This window comes from Zootoca vivipara, chromosome 7 (assembly GCF_963506605.1).
Source record: "Zootoca vivipara chromosome 7, rZooViv1.1, whole genome shotgun sequence".
NCBI lineage: Eukaryota > Metazoa > Chordata > Lepidosauria > Squamata > Lacertidae > Zootoca > Zootoca vivipara.
In genome coordinates, this window is record NC_083282.1 from 8,460,834 (window position 1) to 8,476,772 (window position 15,939).

General features: G+C 41.4%; 1 protein-coding gene across 1 annotated transcript in view; it reads right to left on the reverse strand.

Moving 5' to 3' along the window:
• Positions 1 to 14,511, reverse strand: part of FIRRM (FIGNL1 interacting regulator of recombination and mitosis) — a 28,911-nt gene extending 14,400 nt beyond the window's left edge. The window contains exons 1-10 of the mRNA XM_035123570.2: positions 14,333 to 14,511; positions 13,405 to 13,493; positions 12,045 to 12,149; positions 7,942 to 8,082; positions 7,210 to 7,372; positions 6,821 to 6,905; positions 5,421 to 5,559; positions 4,359 to 4,439; positions 2,529 to 2,593; positions 1,236 to 1,384 (exon numbers count right to left, since the gene is read on the reverse strand). Coding sequence (XP_034979461.1) covers positions 1,236 to 1,384; positions 2,529 to 2,593; positions 4,359 to 4,439; positions 5,421 to 5,559; positions 6,821 to 6,905; positions 7,210 to 7,372; positions 7,942 to 8,082; positions 12,045 to 12,149; positions 13,405 to 13,493; positions 14,333 to 14,369 — 1,054 coding nt within the window. The 5' untranslated portion in view covers positions 14,370 to 14,511. The remainder of the gene's footprint in view (positions 1 to 1,235; positions 1,385 to 2,528; positions 2,594 to 4,358; positions 4,440 to 5,420; positions 5,560 to 6,820; positions 6,906 to 7,209; positions 7,373 to 7,941; positions 8,083 to 12,044; positions 12,150 to 13,404; positions 13,494 to 14,332) is intronic.
• Between the last annotated feature and the right edge of the window lie 1,428 nt (positions 14,512 to 15,939).

Consider the following 15,939-nt stretch of genomic DNA (forward strand, 5'->3'; position numbering starts at 1 on the left):
TAAGTGAAAACTTTTAAAGCAAGCTTACATGTATATGGAGCTCTCATGTCTGAATAAATCTGGAAATCTACAACCATGTACTTAAAACTCATTTGTCTTTGTAATTTTTATCTGTTTTATTTATTTAATGTTTATACATTGCTTATATACTACTTGATTGTAACAAAACCTCAAAGCAGTTTGCAAAAAGCATTAAACAATAACATTATCAGTAAAAATAGTTAAAAAACAACTATTCAAAATGAATGAAAACCAACAATAAGCTAAAATGAATGATAACACATGGAACACTGCACATGTTGGAAAGGTTTGCCTAAACAAAAATGTCTTCAGAAGGTGCCAAAGAAGAATACAGTGGTACCTCGTGTTGCGTAACCTCCACGTTACGGAATCTTTGGGTTATGGCCGCGGCAAACGCGGAAGTGGGTTTCTCGCTCAAGCGTGCACAGAAGCAGTCCTCCAGTTACGAAATTTTCGGGATACGGCTGGGCCTCTAGAACAGATCCCATCCGTAACCGGAGGTACCACTGTACAGTGAAAGCAGCTGCCTGATATTAATAGGCAGGGAGTTCCAAAGTGAGTGCTGCCACACTAAAAGATCAATCTCTTACAAATGCCAAACAAGTATTATGGGGCACCTGCAAAAAGTTTATGGCTTATAACTAAACAAATAAAAATGTTATTAAGAGAAATTAAGCCTTTAATAAGAATATAAAATTTTACATATGAAAAAGAAAGATTAGCTTTTAAAATTAGAATGGGAAGAATATTCTAAAGCCATGAAATGAATCTAATAATAATAATAATGTTTATGACCTGAACAAAGCTGAGTTATTAATAAGTACAGTGGTACCTCTACTTACAAATTTAATGTGTTCCGAACGCACATATGTAAGTAGAAAAAAAATGTAAGTCGAATCCCATAGGAATGCATTGGGAGAAAAAATTCGTAAGTCGAAGCAACCCTATCTAAAAATTCGTAAGTAGAAAAAATCCTATCTAAACCGCATTCAAGATGGCGGACGGAGCTCCATTCGTAAGTAGAAACATTCGTAAGTAGAGGTACCACTGTAACTTTGGTCTGATTGTGCAGTATTGCTACTGTGGAATTTTTTTATTCTTGCAGCCGACTAGTGGGAAGAAACGCCTGGCTTGCAGGGCCCATCAGAATTCTCCACCCAGTTCTCTGCTGCAAGAGAATGCAGTACTAACCTCGTCAGGGCCTTTAAGCTTACCTGAAGTTTTACTTAACGCCACTTCTAGGAAAGGCCTAAAAGAGAGCAGGTGGGGTAGGAGAGAGTCCAGCGTCACGAGGAATTCCCTTGCTATTTCATCCTGATGAGACTTAGAAATCGTTGGAGCATAAAGACTTGGAGGAAATTTGCTGTCAGGAAAGAATACAGAATGCCTCATGTATCACTTGTACTCTGAAGAGCACTAAACATGAATTCCTAAAGTTCAAAATAATGCAGAAACTCTGTGGAGCTAAGACAAGACACACTTTAATTATGTTCATATAGTATGCGTGACATTCATTTAAGAGCTGTTCAACAGTGGGAACAGTATCCCTTAAGAGGTTGTGGACTCTCCTTCCTTGGAGGTTTTAAAGCAGAGGTTGGATGGCCATCTGTCATGGATGCTTTAGCTGAGATTCTTGAATCGCAAGGGGTTGAACTAGATGACCCTAGGGGTCCCTTCCAACACTACGATTCTATGACACTGTGTGGCACAGACCTTGATACAGAAGGAAATGGGGCTATTGCAGGTACATGCTGTCACGGTCCGGGCTGTTTACGAGCGAAGTCCCAGCAAGGAGCGTCGGGACCGGGGGCAAGATGGTAGGCACAAATGTCCAGGGAGCAGAGGTCCAAGGGTCAAGAAGCACAAGGGAAAAAGTCACAGTCCAAAGGTCGAAGCACAAAGTCTCAGTCCGAGGGTCTAAGCACAAAGTCACAGTCCAAGGGTCTAAGCACAAAGTCACAGTCCGAGGGTCAAAGCACAAAGTCACAGTCCGAGGGTCAAGGCACGAAGTCACGGTCAAAAGGTAAGGAGGCACACGGCGAGGCAGAGAGTGCTGTGGCAAAGAGCTGAGGAGAAATGCTGGCCTTATATCCCCTGCCGGCTCTTGCCACCAGGTGCAGCGAATACCAAGTGGCCTCACCTGTGCGGCCGCACCCTGCCTCTCCGGAACAAGCCAAAGAGGATCCCAGTCCTGCAAAGCCCCGCTGCTCCTGCACAAACTCCTGACAGTGGCCTCACCTGTGCGGCCGCACCCTGCCTCTCCGGAACAAGCCGAAAAGGATCCCAATCCTGCAAAGCCCTGCTGGTCCCAGGGCCCGGCTCCTGCACGAACTCCTGACAGATGCTAGGACATCAGTCTTCAGTCATCATGAGTTTGGAACCCACTATTTGCAAACTGCCATACCAGGAAGGCAGCTTTCAAATTACTTCCAAGCTCAGGTACAGAAAACACTAATGACATAATAATTATGCCAAAAAAACCAAATTAATTATCGGGTACCACTTACCTGTATATTTGAAGGTATGTTTGATGTAGCTGACAGCAGGATTCCGCCAGGAAAGGAGTGAACTCCTGTAAAGCCAACAATTTAAAATACTTTTAAAATTTAAAATTCATTAATATATAATTATATCTCCACTGCCTTTTATTCCCTTGTATAAGCTGAAACTTTGCATCATTCTGGATAGATGAGATAATATATTATTATATTTTAGTCATTTTATCTGTATCTTTATTGTAGGTTCAGACCTTTTGGGGAATTAATGTTGCAATTTTTTAAATATACTTTTTAGCCGCACTTTACATACAATTCTTGCAAGTAAGCAGAGCCTTTAAACAATCTAGGAGCATAATTCAATTTTTTTACCCCTGCAACTCATGTATATTTTATACTTTTCTTTTCTTTTTGCTCTGTATGCACATACAAGGATATTAAGCAAAACAACTTACTTGAAATAAAAGGCTACAATTACTTTTGTGTATAGGAATGTGCTGCAATGCTACAATCCTGTCTATACACATCTGGAAGTCCCTCTAAGCAGAGTGGAACTTTGTTCAAAAGATAATACACACTAGTACAAGACTTACTGTACTGTATAGGCTACAATTCTGTACTCACTTTTGGGGTATAAACACTTTTTAATTCAATTGGATTTACTTCTGAATGGATATTTATAGGATGCACAGTTGTGCTTAACCCCATAAGTGATATACAGTACCACTCTTGGTTATTTTTTTACCTGGAAAAGCAGCCTTTAATTCAGTCTCATGGATACCCATTGCTCAGCTTTAAGACACTAGTGTGGACTAAAGCGCTTGTATGAAATTCAGATCTCCTTTTAAGTCAATACATTTTTAAAAGAGATGTTTGCTTTAAGTAAAAAATCAAAATAAATTAAGAATTAAAAATCTGTTTTACATATTTTTAAATCAAATTTAATTCACTCTTCTAAGTGGATAAAAGTAGGGTGAAACAGGCTAAAGTTACTAAACCCAGGGCAAAACTGATAACCTTAAACAAAACAAAAAAACATTTATTCATGAAAAAAGGAAGCATAACATGGGATATAACACAAAAATACTATGCTGACTTAACTAAACTCTTAACAACTACAGATGGACAATGCAATCACAGCAAATACTTGTGATTTAAGAACCAAATAAATTCCTAAAGCATTTCAGACAAATGTTAAAACTTTCTGCAAAACACCAAAAACAAACTGCTCTTCCAGGAGTTGCCGCTAAGGAAGGAAATTTGATTCAGATATCATTAGTGAACCATTTTATCTGTCTGTGGTACAAGGGCTGTTACAAAACATGGGAACAGTACAAATACCAACAATAAAAAATGGGTAGCAAATCTAAATTCCTTCTGGGACAAACACCATTTTTGATTCTGTACGTCAAGTGATGTTCTTCTCAAAACATTTGCAAATTGACACAAAGGATGTAGGGGTGAAAAAGAAAGATGATGTTCACTCACTTAATAGAAAGAGACTTCTATAACTGCAGACTAGAAGAGTTGTGCAATTTGTACAATACAAAGAGGACAGGTATGACAAACGGAAAAGGTATCGTTCTTTAGACACAGCTTTGAGCACAAACTTCATGGCTAAGTAGAGTCTGTAGTTAACAATATCTAATGTATAATATAGACAGCACAAATTAAGCCCTACATGACAAGCAATGATTCTGATGAATACAGATGGAATATTGCCAATTACTTTTTACATATGGTATCACATTTTCCAAGTTAGACAGAATATTTTACAGTAAATAAGGCATATTCAAGTCAAACATATATTTTGCATCAGTGAACCCAGTTTCTATCTCTCACCTTGGTGTAGTGCACCAGGGAATTGGCCAAGAATCTACACAGCTTGACTGTCCTTTGGAACAACTTGCAGTCAATGCTCTCCTATTTGAAAGGGAAGAAATCAAAGCTCAAATGGACAGCATTCAACAGTGTTTTAGAACACTTATACCAGAAATGCCTCACCTCTCTGCCCTATCCCAGCACTGAAAGGCCAGTCCAGTGAGGTAACGTTCTGGCTATTTTATTCCCTGGCCTGTGCTTCAATGGACGTTCAACATAAGGGGGGGGAACCTGTTTATACATAGAAGCTATGGTACAATTGCCAATAAATTTACAGTGGTACCTCTGGTTGCGGACACGATCCATTCCGGGGTGTCATTCACACCCTGAAAAGTCTGTAACTAGAGTAGCGCTTCTGCGCATGCGCGAACGGCACAGAACGCTTCTGCGCCGGCGCTGAAACCCGGAAGTAAACACTTACAGGTTTGCCGCGTGCTTAACCCGAAAAAACACAACATGAAGAGGTATAACTGCATTTTAGCTGCATGTATAATTTGAGATGTGTCCTTGGGAATTCTGAAAAACAGTTAATTTGGCTTTCTGATGTTTTACTCGCCTTCCATTTTCAGGCATCTTACTGCCTGCACAACAGATCTTATACCAGTGCTTACTCGACACGATTGGCTTCCATCCAGGAATCCTCCCCCCCCCCCAGCTATGACTCTATCAAATTTTCTCATCAAGCCCTAGATACATTACTGCACTGGAGAACAGCAACAAGCTGTGTGTAGCCCAATAAAGTGACAGTCTACATGATGCTCACCATTAGGGGAGCAAGTGTTCCTTTAGCTCCTGAGATAGAGATATCTGAAGAGGTTTTTGTCCATCCCTGCCATTTACTAAAAAGTGGCCAAAAGGAAAGCTAGGATTCTATGGTTCTAAATAGTTTGTGTGCTGCCCAAACATAAACTATGGCTGTGGCCTGTCTAAAGCTCTCAGAAGTTCACGTCCTTGCAACTTTAATCACAATACTATGGAAGTCAACTTCATCCCAAGGTCAATATGCCTAAAAGTCATATTCACCTCTGTTCCAGACCGCTTCATCTGCTCAGCCAGCTGCAAACAAGACTGGAAAGAAAACAGGATATCCTCACAAAGGCCACTGAGTATATCGGAATGCTTCAAGCTGTTCTTTATCAGAGATTTGTGCTTGAGACTTTGCCTGAAAGGGACAAACTTGTGACAATTCTCAAATTGTCAACAGGCTATTAGAACCATCACACACACACACACACACATCCAATTACTCTCATTAACTCAGATGGTGGGTATCAACTGAAACAGTCAACACAGGACCTCTGAGAAGCAAACGGGGCACTCCCACCCCTAAATCAGTAGTCAAGAATGTTGAGAATCCGTTGGGGGAAAATCAGAATTGGAAATGGAGTGCTGTGGAGGAGGTTGTAGCTGGCTGCCACAGTGGCCTGTTAGAAGTTACAAATGGGGAATGGGGAATATGTGGCACCTGCTATAGTGCCACCTTCACAGGTAAACAGGTGCAATCTTCACAGGTAAACTTGTCCCAAGTAGTTAAGGGCTTTATATACTTGGCCCAGCAGCAAATCAGCAACCAGCGCAGACCTCCAAGCCCAGGTGTTACATACTGAAAGGTCACACTCCTGTCAGCAATCATGCTCCAGCATTCCATACTAACTGCAGCTTCCAGCTCAAGTGCAAGTGCAAGGGAAACCCCACACCAGTACATTGTTGTAATCCAGTCTTCAAGCAACCAACACATGAACTACCATGGCAAGGCTTTACCAGTCCAAGAATGGCTGTAGCTGTCAAACCAACTGCAGTTTTTAAGAGGCACTTCTAGCCACTGAGGCTACCTGAGCCACCAGTGACAGAGCTGGATCCAGAAACAACCCCCGACTGCAAACCTGCTCCTTTGCAGGGGGAGTGCAACCCCATCCAGGGTAGGCAATTCACTAATTTCTCAGACATGATAACTACTCGCCCACGGTGCCTCCACTTTGCCATGATTCAAGCTTAGCTTGTTTTCCCTCATCCATCTCACCACTGCATTCAAGCAATACAATGGCTCAGTACTCTGTTGTATTTTTTAATTAAGTATTTAAATCTAAATGATTCATTCCTTCTCAGATTTTAAAGCCATGATCTCAGTGTATACTGTAAAGGAGATATTTTGGGGCTTAATAGCCCTTTAGTGTGATCATGTACCGTTTAACTAATTTGAAACTAAAAATTCATTTTTATTATATTGATCCGTTCTGATCTATTGTTTCTAATTCTGCAGAGCATTCTGCACAATGGAGGGGCTGCTGTCAGTCCAATCTGAGTCCATATTATGTGTAACAAGCTGGATTAGATATAGAATTTTCAATATCACAATTTGATGCAGAGCTCATATAATCTACTTAGATTATATAACAGATAGCAATAATAGAGTAAAAACATACCTGATTATGAACTTCCATGTGTTTGCATGAAGTGCATGATCTATGCTGGAAATAGCAGAACAGATCTCCAGCAAAGTATGAACAGCTGTAGAGCAAAGGACAAAAAGTAAATGCAAGGTACGTTCAGCATATAACATAGCGAACCGTTCAATACAATGAAGATCATTCAGTTCAACAAAGACCACCATTTCCCTATGTTCACAATATAGTAGTAAAGTGATAGCTGCACTTTTAATTGCTTTCATCTCACATTTAGCCCTGAATTTGAGAAGCAGATCATCCTGGACTGATGAGGAACACCAACTTTAACAGAAGGGAATAGGTATGTGGTAGGAGTTTATACATTTGGGAGAGTGGTTTGCTTTAAAGTGCATGGTTTGCATACACACCTGATGCTATAATTGCTATGCTGTCTTCAGCAGCACAGGAGTTCACAGATACCATCTCAAGCAGTTCCATAAACTGCTTTTGCAAAGCATAGGCCTCCTTAAACAGAGACTGGAGTAAATCCGAAAACAAGTGGAGACACTCGCTGTACAATGACTCACTATTCTGTAGCAAAATAAAAAAACAAACGGAGAGAAAGTGAACACATTGCATAGATCAGTGGTGGGAGTAACTAATTCATGAACCAGGTCATTTCTCTATTCATATTATCTGTAGCTGCTAAGCACTAAATACCAGATCTCACTACATACTATACAAGATGTATTCCAGAATTTATCCCAGATAAAACAACAGAGTTTCTTGCGACACCTTATAGACAAGCAAATGCCTTACTTTGGCATAATATACATTTTGGGTGTTTGGGTTTTTTTGCTGCAGCATACTAACACCAGAGGTTCTCCCCTCTGGAAATTATCCTTAAAAAGTATTAGTGCGTATTAGGATAGTATTTATTGAACAAAACTGTATTCAGGCTTTTTCAATATCGATTTCAATGGAAACAGACAAACACTGGAAAATTGTTTGCACCAAGTTACTAATTCTCTAATAACCTTGTTATACCCTGTGAGAATATAGTTGGCAATTATCTAAAGGGTTGTTTTCCACTGACAGCACAAGGCTATCAGGGCAGTATAGAAATTTAATTAATAGTACTAACTATGAAGTTCACCAACCTTGCAGTGTACAAATGTGTTCTTGATTACATGAAGAATGGAAGAGGGAAGACTGTAGACGTGTTCTAAGGGCACAACATCCTGTACAGTACAGATGTGGCGCACAGACCCTGTTAATGCTTCCAACACATGTACCAAAGTCTGTACGACAAAAATTTTATTATTGTAAGCATCAATGGAGGTTATATAAACAACAATTCAACACAAATCAAAACTGGCTTCTTTCCCACCATTGCAACCAGCTTTTCAAACTGTTTGAAAAACTGGCCTGGCTTAAGCTCAGCAATCAAGTGGCTATGGCATTGCAGCCTGCCTTAATACTATTGCTGCCACAGGTCCAAAGAGAGGGAGGGGAGGGGAGGCAAGTCGCACTGTGTCCACAGACACTCCTCTTCCTCTACATGGCAATAGTGACAGCAGTAGAATGCTTTTAAATTTCTCCTGAAAGTCAATAATGAGGGAGAGAGACAACAGTGAGGGCAATCCACAAAGAGAACCATAACAGAGAAGGCTCTGACAACGCCAGAGGCAGCCCCCTGTCGTGGCACTACCAACAAGGTCTTGGATCTTGTAGGGTCCAAGATGGTTGATAATAGGGGAGGTATTCAGGTCCCAAGCTACTCAGAGCTTTGTGTCTTAATACCCTGAAATGGGCCTACCGTGTTTCCCCTTTTTTAAGACGTAGTCATTATATAAGCCATAGCAGGATTTCTAAGCAATTGCGCGATACAAGCCATACCCCGAAAATAAGACATACTGATAGACCCTTCACCCACTAGCAATAACCCCCCTCCTGCCAGCCAACTCCCCCCTTAAAAATCTCTCCCCATTTTGCTGTCGCTCCACAGACACGTATTTCCTTTAAAAGCTTGTAAAAATGCACCGAACAGCCGTAGCTGCTGGCTGCCGAAGCCTTGTGATTTCCCTTCCCCGTTTCTGAGAGCATTTTTTTAGCCAAGCTGTGTAAGCTCTACTTGGTGAAGGGGAGAAAAGTGGGGTGGGGAGGAGATGAAGGCACGAGGAAGAAAAGAGGGGCGATTGAAGAATGCAAAGGCTGTTTTCCCTTTTAGGGAGAGACCTCCGTGCGCGCGTCTGTCTCTCTCCCCCCCCCCTGCGTCTCTCTCTCTCTCTCTCTCTCTCTCTCTCTCTCACACACACACACACACACAGCCCACCTCTCGCTTCCCCCCACCTTTCCCTAAATTCCCTTCCATTCAATGCACGTTGATTTCCTCTTAACGGGAATCTCCCGTGTCTGATTGTTGTCTCATTGCTTTTACCGGGCATAAAGCAGCCTTTTAAAAATCCTGCTGCAGTTTTCTTTCTACCTTATGCTGCTTGGTTGTCTGTGGAGCTGCCCCTTTAAGGATTTGTAAGTAGTCTGGATCGCAGTCCTTGCCTTGGGGACTTTTATTTATTTATTAAGGACTTTTTCCTTCGCTGTTTGCGAGCTGCTAAAAGGAGCTGCTAAACGCTGCTTTACACAAAAGTTAAACTGCCGGTCCTAACAACACGTGCTTCCTCACCTCGCTGGCTCAATTGCTTCTCAATTGCTACCATTTACCAAGTCAGCAATCTTAATTGCTGCTTAGCTGGCTTCTTTGTTCTCAGCAGGTAGCTTCTTTGCTATCAGTGATAGCACTGCAAAGTGCTATGTTGTTGGAACTTCAGACAGTCTTGCAGTCTTGGGCAGCTGGCTGGTAGAGATCCTTACTTGCTTTAGGTATAGGCTACTGCTAGGACTGTATCACACAGATAGATTCCATTATACTGGTTTAGATTTAAGAAGCTCCAGTGTAGCAGATTGCTATTAAGTGAGTCCCCACCTTGGAGGAGAGAGAGAGCAGCCCTTCGCGAACATCCCAGGGCCGGGGAGAGAGGGCTGCACCAGGGACGCACACACCTCCCTTCCCTCAGACTCGTAATAAAAATACCGGTACCAGTAAGACATCCCACCAAAAATAAGCCACCCTGTGGTTTTTTGAGAAAAAAAAGTAATAAGACGGTGTCTTAAAAAGGGGGAAACACGGTAATAGCTCACAGGCAGCCTGTTCAGTACTTTCAGGAACAGTGGCACATGTTTCTATTAGGCTTCATTTAAAAGTCTAGCAGCCACATTTTGCACTAGCTGCAGCCTCCAGATCGTCCTTAAGCGTAGCTCCATTACAGTATTCCAGGTGGGAGGGCGATGTGTTTCAAACGCATGGGTCAGACTAGAAACAGGGATGATGAGAGTGGAGGCTTGTATCTGCCTAACATCAATCTACAAATGGCTGACATTGAATCTGCTCCCCCGAGGAATAGCCCCACTGATCCTCTGCGACCAGTTCCAGTCAGGCTGGGAGACAGCAGTCCTGAACTGGGTTTTGCCCCTCAAGCCCTTCTAAGTCTGCGGTTGGGCCAAACAAAAGTTACGGTTAGGCAAAGAATCAGACACCGAGAGACAACAGGACTGCTCAGGGTGCCCCAACTATAAAATTGGAGAAATTGAGAGAGATATAGCCGCACCGGCAGCATATCTCTTCTTTCTTGTATCCAAAAATGCAAGAAGGGCTTTTACTCTCATCAGAAGCTCGGCTCTGCCCTCGCCTGTCCTGGAAGGATCCTTTTAAAAAGTCCCATATGCTCAGAGAATTTGCGCCTCTTCATTGGGGGAGATAGGAAGCCCAGAGCACTTATTTTTTAGATGTCCCTTTTATAGAGACCATTGATCCCCTGCTGTCGAGGCTCGCTGACCTCCCAGAGAAGCAAAATTTTGATCTTCTCCTGTAAAGGCAAAGATCAAAAGACGACCTGGATGGTCGCCAGATTCTGTGTACAGATCTGTAGGCGCAGACCACCCCACGATCCAAACTAGTTCATTAAGAAAACCCCCAAACTCAGTTCCTCGGGTGATTCTGGGTCATTTCTCTGCGGTAGCTTATCTCAAAGTTTTTAAGTGTCTATACGCTTATCACATTTATAAATTTTAAATTTGCTGTTGTACAATGTTTGTTTTCCTTCTGGGATTGTAACCCCAAGTGTGTTTTATAAGCTGGTTTCGACCGTAATAAACTATCATCATCATCAGGTGGGAGGTCATCAGGGCATGGATAACTGAAGTCAAGCTATCTTGGTTCAGACATAGTCATTGCTGACAAATCTGCCTAAGCTGGGCATAAGCGCTTCCTGCCACAGAAGTCACTTGGGACCATACTATTTTATTATACTAACAAGTTGCAATCCAAGGATATTCCAAAACTACAAACATATTCTTTCAGTGGAGTGCAACCCTTTCCAGAACAGGTCTTACACCTAATTCCTGGACTTGGGTACCACCACCCACAGTACCTCTGTCTTATCAGAATTCAACTTCAGTATATTGGCCCCCATCCAGTCCATCACTGCTTCCAGACACCAGTCCAACATCTTCACAGCCTCTCCTGATGCCGATGGAATGGAGAGAGAAAGAGCTATCTGCCATCAGTATACTGATGGCACCAAGTTGCAAATCCCCAGATGACAGCTGCTAGTGGTTTCATATAAATGTTAACTAGCATAGGAGACAAAACGGACTCTTAAGGGACCCTGCAGCCCCAAAACCATAGACCTCGTAACAATCTCCTAGTACTGCTTTCTGATAGTGATTCTGCAGGTAGCAGCTGACTCAATGAAATACAGTACCTTCCACTCCTACCCTCTTGAATCACTCCAGAGGGTTGGGAGTCTCACTGTTGCAGGTGCTGCCGACATCCTTGGCACTGTAATTTGACCATGCTATAGGGCAGGCATCCCCAAACTGCGGCCCTCCAGATGTTTTGGCCTACAACTCCCATGATCCCTAGCTAACAGGACCAGTGGTTGGGGAAGATGGGAATTGTAGTCCAAAACATCTGGAGGGCCAAAGTTTGGGGATGCCTGCTCTAGGGATCTCCAACAAACCTAAACCAGTTGCAGCATCAAGTTCAACCTTTGTAGAATAGAATCAAACATATGCTCACAAATCCTCAAATGATTTACCATGTATATGCTGGTATACTGCCTCCCAAAATATTGCCAACAATGTGGAAAATATATATAATTGGTATCATTCCTGTTGTTAGTTCTAATTCCACTTGATTTACCTGCAGATGGTTTCTTAATGTCTCACGTAACTCTACATTCTGGCTTGTTACTCTTGTGGCTTGGTGGGATAATTCATATATCAAAAGATCAAATAATTGTACTGTCTGTTAGGGGAAAAATGCAGATTTCAATTAAAATAATACAGTGGTACCTCGGTTTATGAACACAATTGGTTCTGGAAGTCTGTTCATAAACTGAAGCAAATTTTTCCATTGAAAGTAATGGAAAGTGGGTTAATCTGTTCCAGACAGTCCGCGGAGTACTTAAACTGAAGCGAACTTTCCCATTGAAAGTAATGGAAAGTGGATTAATCCATTCCAGACGGGTCCGCGGAGTACTCAACCTGAAGCATACTTAACCCGAAGCATGGAAGCATGGGTGTAATTGGTTCCGGAATTCTGTTCATAAACTGAAGCGTTCATAAACTGAAGCGAACTTTCCCATTGAGAGTAATGGAAAGTGAATTAATCCGTTCCAGATGGGTCCGCGGTGTTCATAAACCGAAAATTCATAAACCGAGGTGTTCATAAACCGAGGTTCCACTGTGTTCTACGGTATATATTAAATGCAACCAAATTGCACAGCATTGTCATATGTTGGGATGGTTATTATTAACTTTGATGGCTTTTAAGAAGTACAAGAGAAAATCTGGGAGTATAGTGTGATTAGCCATGGCAGTCAAATACAGAACCTCCATTTAAAGAGATAACAGACACCCCTGGAGAAATCCAAATTCACAATGCCTTGCAAATCTTCCAAGATAACTGAGCATCTTTTCAAATCTTGCTTAATTCTTCTACTTCCATAATCTAACCACACAGAGAAGCATTCAAAAATCCATTATGTTTGTAATGACACCATCCTATGAGTAGGGACTAAAGAAATCACCATAGAATGGAGATTTTGTAATTATTTTGACATTTCGTTCAAACTAGAAGTGCAACAATTTCTGGATCTGGCAATCATACCCCTTTTCTTCATTGGTTAACAAATCCCCCAGATTCAGAAGTTTATTTTTATAGATAGCTAAGGTAATCGCAGATTGAGGCCTTTTTGCTAACTTAAACAAGCCAATGCTAAACTCCTACCAAATTGCCAAATCATTTATCAACCATTTATAGACCCATTTCCTCAACTAAAATGGGGAAAAACAGTGATAAAATCTAGTATCTGTTAGCTCCACTGTTCAAAGCAAGCTGCTCACTGACACAAGCCAAGCTCCCATTAAACAAGTAAATAAAAAATGTATCTTTAAAGAAATGACATGCTTCTGGAAGATCAGCTCAAGCATATAAATAACAGTAGGTGAATAGTCAGCAGTTCTTAACACACACTTGCTGGTTCAAAATAGTGTCATACCTTTGGTAGTATTTTAGAGAAAAATGCTTGCTCCAGCTCAGAAAGATTGATTTGGGGTAGAAATTGCTCTGTCAAGATCCTTAAGACACCTGGGAATGAAAAAAATTAAGAAAGTAAACCCATAATACTAACAAAGGGGGGAGTCATTCTTTTTTCTTTCTTTTTAAAAAAGACCCATTAAAAACATTTAATATTAAAACAAATCATTAATTTCCCACAAAATCAAGAGTTACACAACAGTTTTATCAACTGCCATAATACCACAGAACAATCACTCCATTCTCATTATTCTGCGGCATTTGTTTGCACAAAGCCTTGTCTGTACATACACAACATACTGTAGTGAGAACTGAAACTATAGCCATAGATCTTTATAGCGTGCAAAAAAAGAGAGTAAGGTATCAAAGATGGACCCCAAGGATGCAGTTTCCGAACACCTACAAGCAATAACTGCTAGTTACTGGTGCAGAAGGATTGTGGTGGGAAACTAGGAAAAAAGCTGTAGGTGCCAAACCAAGTCCATTGCCCTGCTCCACAGCATGACGTAAAAAAAACTGCCATGCAACGTTAGTGGGGCTTCTTCCTTGGGGCAAAACTCCTAACTAACCAAGAGGCACAATTTCAGTGCATTTTGCCAACCAAGGTGGATGTGACTAGGTTGCATCCCATGTTCATGTCTGCAGGAAACATTCCTGGACAATCACCACCAAACAGGGAAGGAAATCCAATGCTTTTTTTTTCTAAAACAAATGTTTAGGTATACTCTTTTTGACTCAAGAAAATCACCATTTTATAGTGCAAATTGGGGAAAATAAATACAGTAAATGAACAGAAGTACAAAGATTGACAAAATGTTTAGGGGTATGCGTACCCCCAAGAAAAAAAGCACGGAGTAAATCTAACTGAAGTTTGCACAACATTTACTTACCGATACGTTGGGTCCAGCTATCAGATGTCTGATACATAGAGTACAAATACTAAAGAAAAACTCCATACTTATGCTGGCAGATAAAAGGCTGGCTCAAAATCAACTTTCCCTCTGCTGCGAAAGATTACAGAACAAAGGTATTTGTTGAATTCGCACGGCACGCCAATAGCTTTGTTTCCTATTGCGTTCCAACTGTACAGAATGGTACTCTAAAGTTGTTGCTGTTATTAACTAAATTTATAGATATATATATGTAGTAGTAGTAATAATAATTTATTATTTATACCCCACCCATCTGGCTATATAGATATGGAGAGATACTGCCCTTCATCCCGAAAAACACAGGGCAGCTTTGTAGAGTGTGTGTGTGTGTGTGTGTGTGTAAACAAGGTAACAAAACACGGCTGCCCCAGGAGGAGATTGGGTCTGAAAGGACGCAGTACTTACCTTGAGAATCCTTGGGGTCAGATTCTTGGATTTTTTAACTACTATTTTTGATTGCCTCCCCCCTCTACGTTTATAAGCTGTTCTTATTTCTAACCTGAGTCTGAAAGTGTGTGGTTGTGACCTTGAGCATTTTCCTTGGAGTCATATTTTGGATTTTTTAATCATTATTTTTAAGCGATTGCCTCCCCCTTTATGTTTTCAAGCTGTTCTTAATTCTATCCTGAGTCTTAAAAGGGCACAGTAGTGACCTTGAACATTTTCCTTGGGGGTCATATTTTGGATTTATTTTTTGTAAGTGATTGCCTTCCAACCCCCCCCCCCTTTACGTTTTCAAGCCATTTAAAGGTAAAGGGACCCCTGACCATTACGTCCAGTCGCGGATGCCTCTGGGGTTGCGGCACTCATCTCGCTTTAGTGGTCGAGGGAGCCAGCGTTTGTCCACAGACGGTTTTTCCGGGTCATGTGGCCAGCATGACTAATCCGCTTCTCGCAAACCAGAGCAGAGCATGGAAACGCTATTTACCTTCCCGCCGGAGCGGTACCTATTTATCTACTTGCACTTTTTGACCTGCTTTCAAACTGTTAGGTTGGCAGGATTCCAAACCATTTAGGGAAGCTTTTAATGTTTCACAGGCTATTGTATTTTAATATTTTGTTGGAAGCCGCCCAGATTGGCTGGGGAAACTCAGCCAGATGGGCAGGGTATAAATAAATAATAAATAAATAAATACTCCTTTCTTTTTATTAAATTTTTATTCCATTTCTTTTTCAATTATTTACAAACATCACATATCCATAGCATTCATATTATGATCCCCTCTTTCCCACCCCTCCTGGGCTCCCCCCCCCAACTTCCACTTCTGATTTATTTAAATAATAATAAAAAATAAACTATTAAATATTAAATAAATTATTATTAATTATTTCTAACCTGAGTTGCGGGGGCGGGTTTATAAATACATTAAATACATTTTAAAAAGGATGAGGAGGATGCCCCGCGGGAGTCCCGGGGCCACGAGGAGCAATAGAAGGACGCTACAGATTATGGTGGGCGGGATGAGGGGAGTTTATGAGGGGGGGGTGTCTTTCTCTCACACATACAAACTCCGCTTCTTCCCCGCAATGAAAGGATATGATGAGGCGGGGCAAGGCCGTGGGGA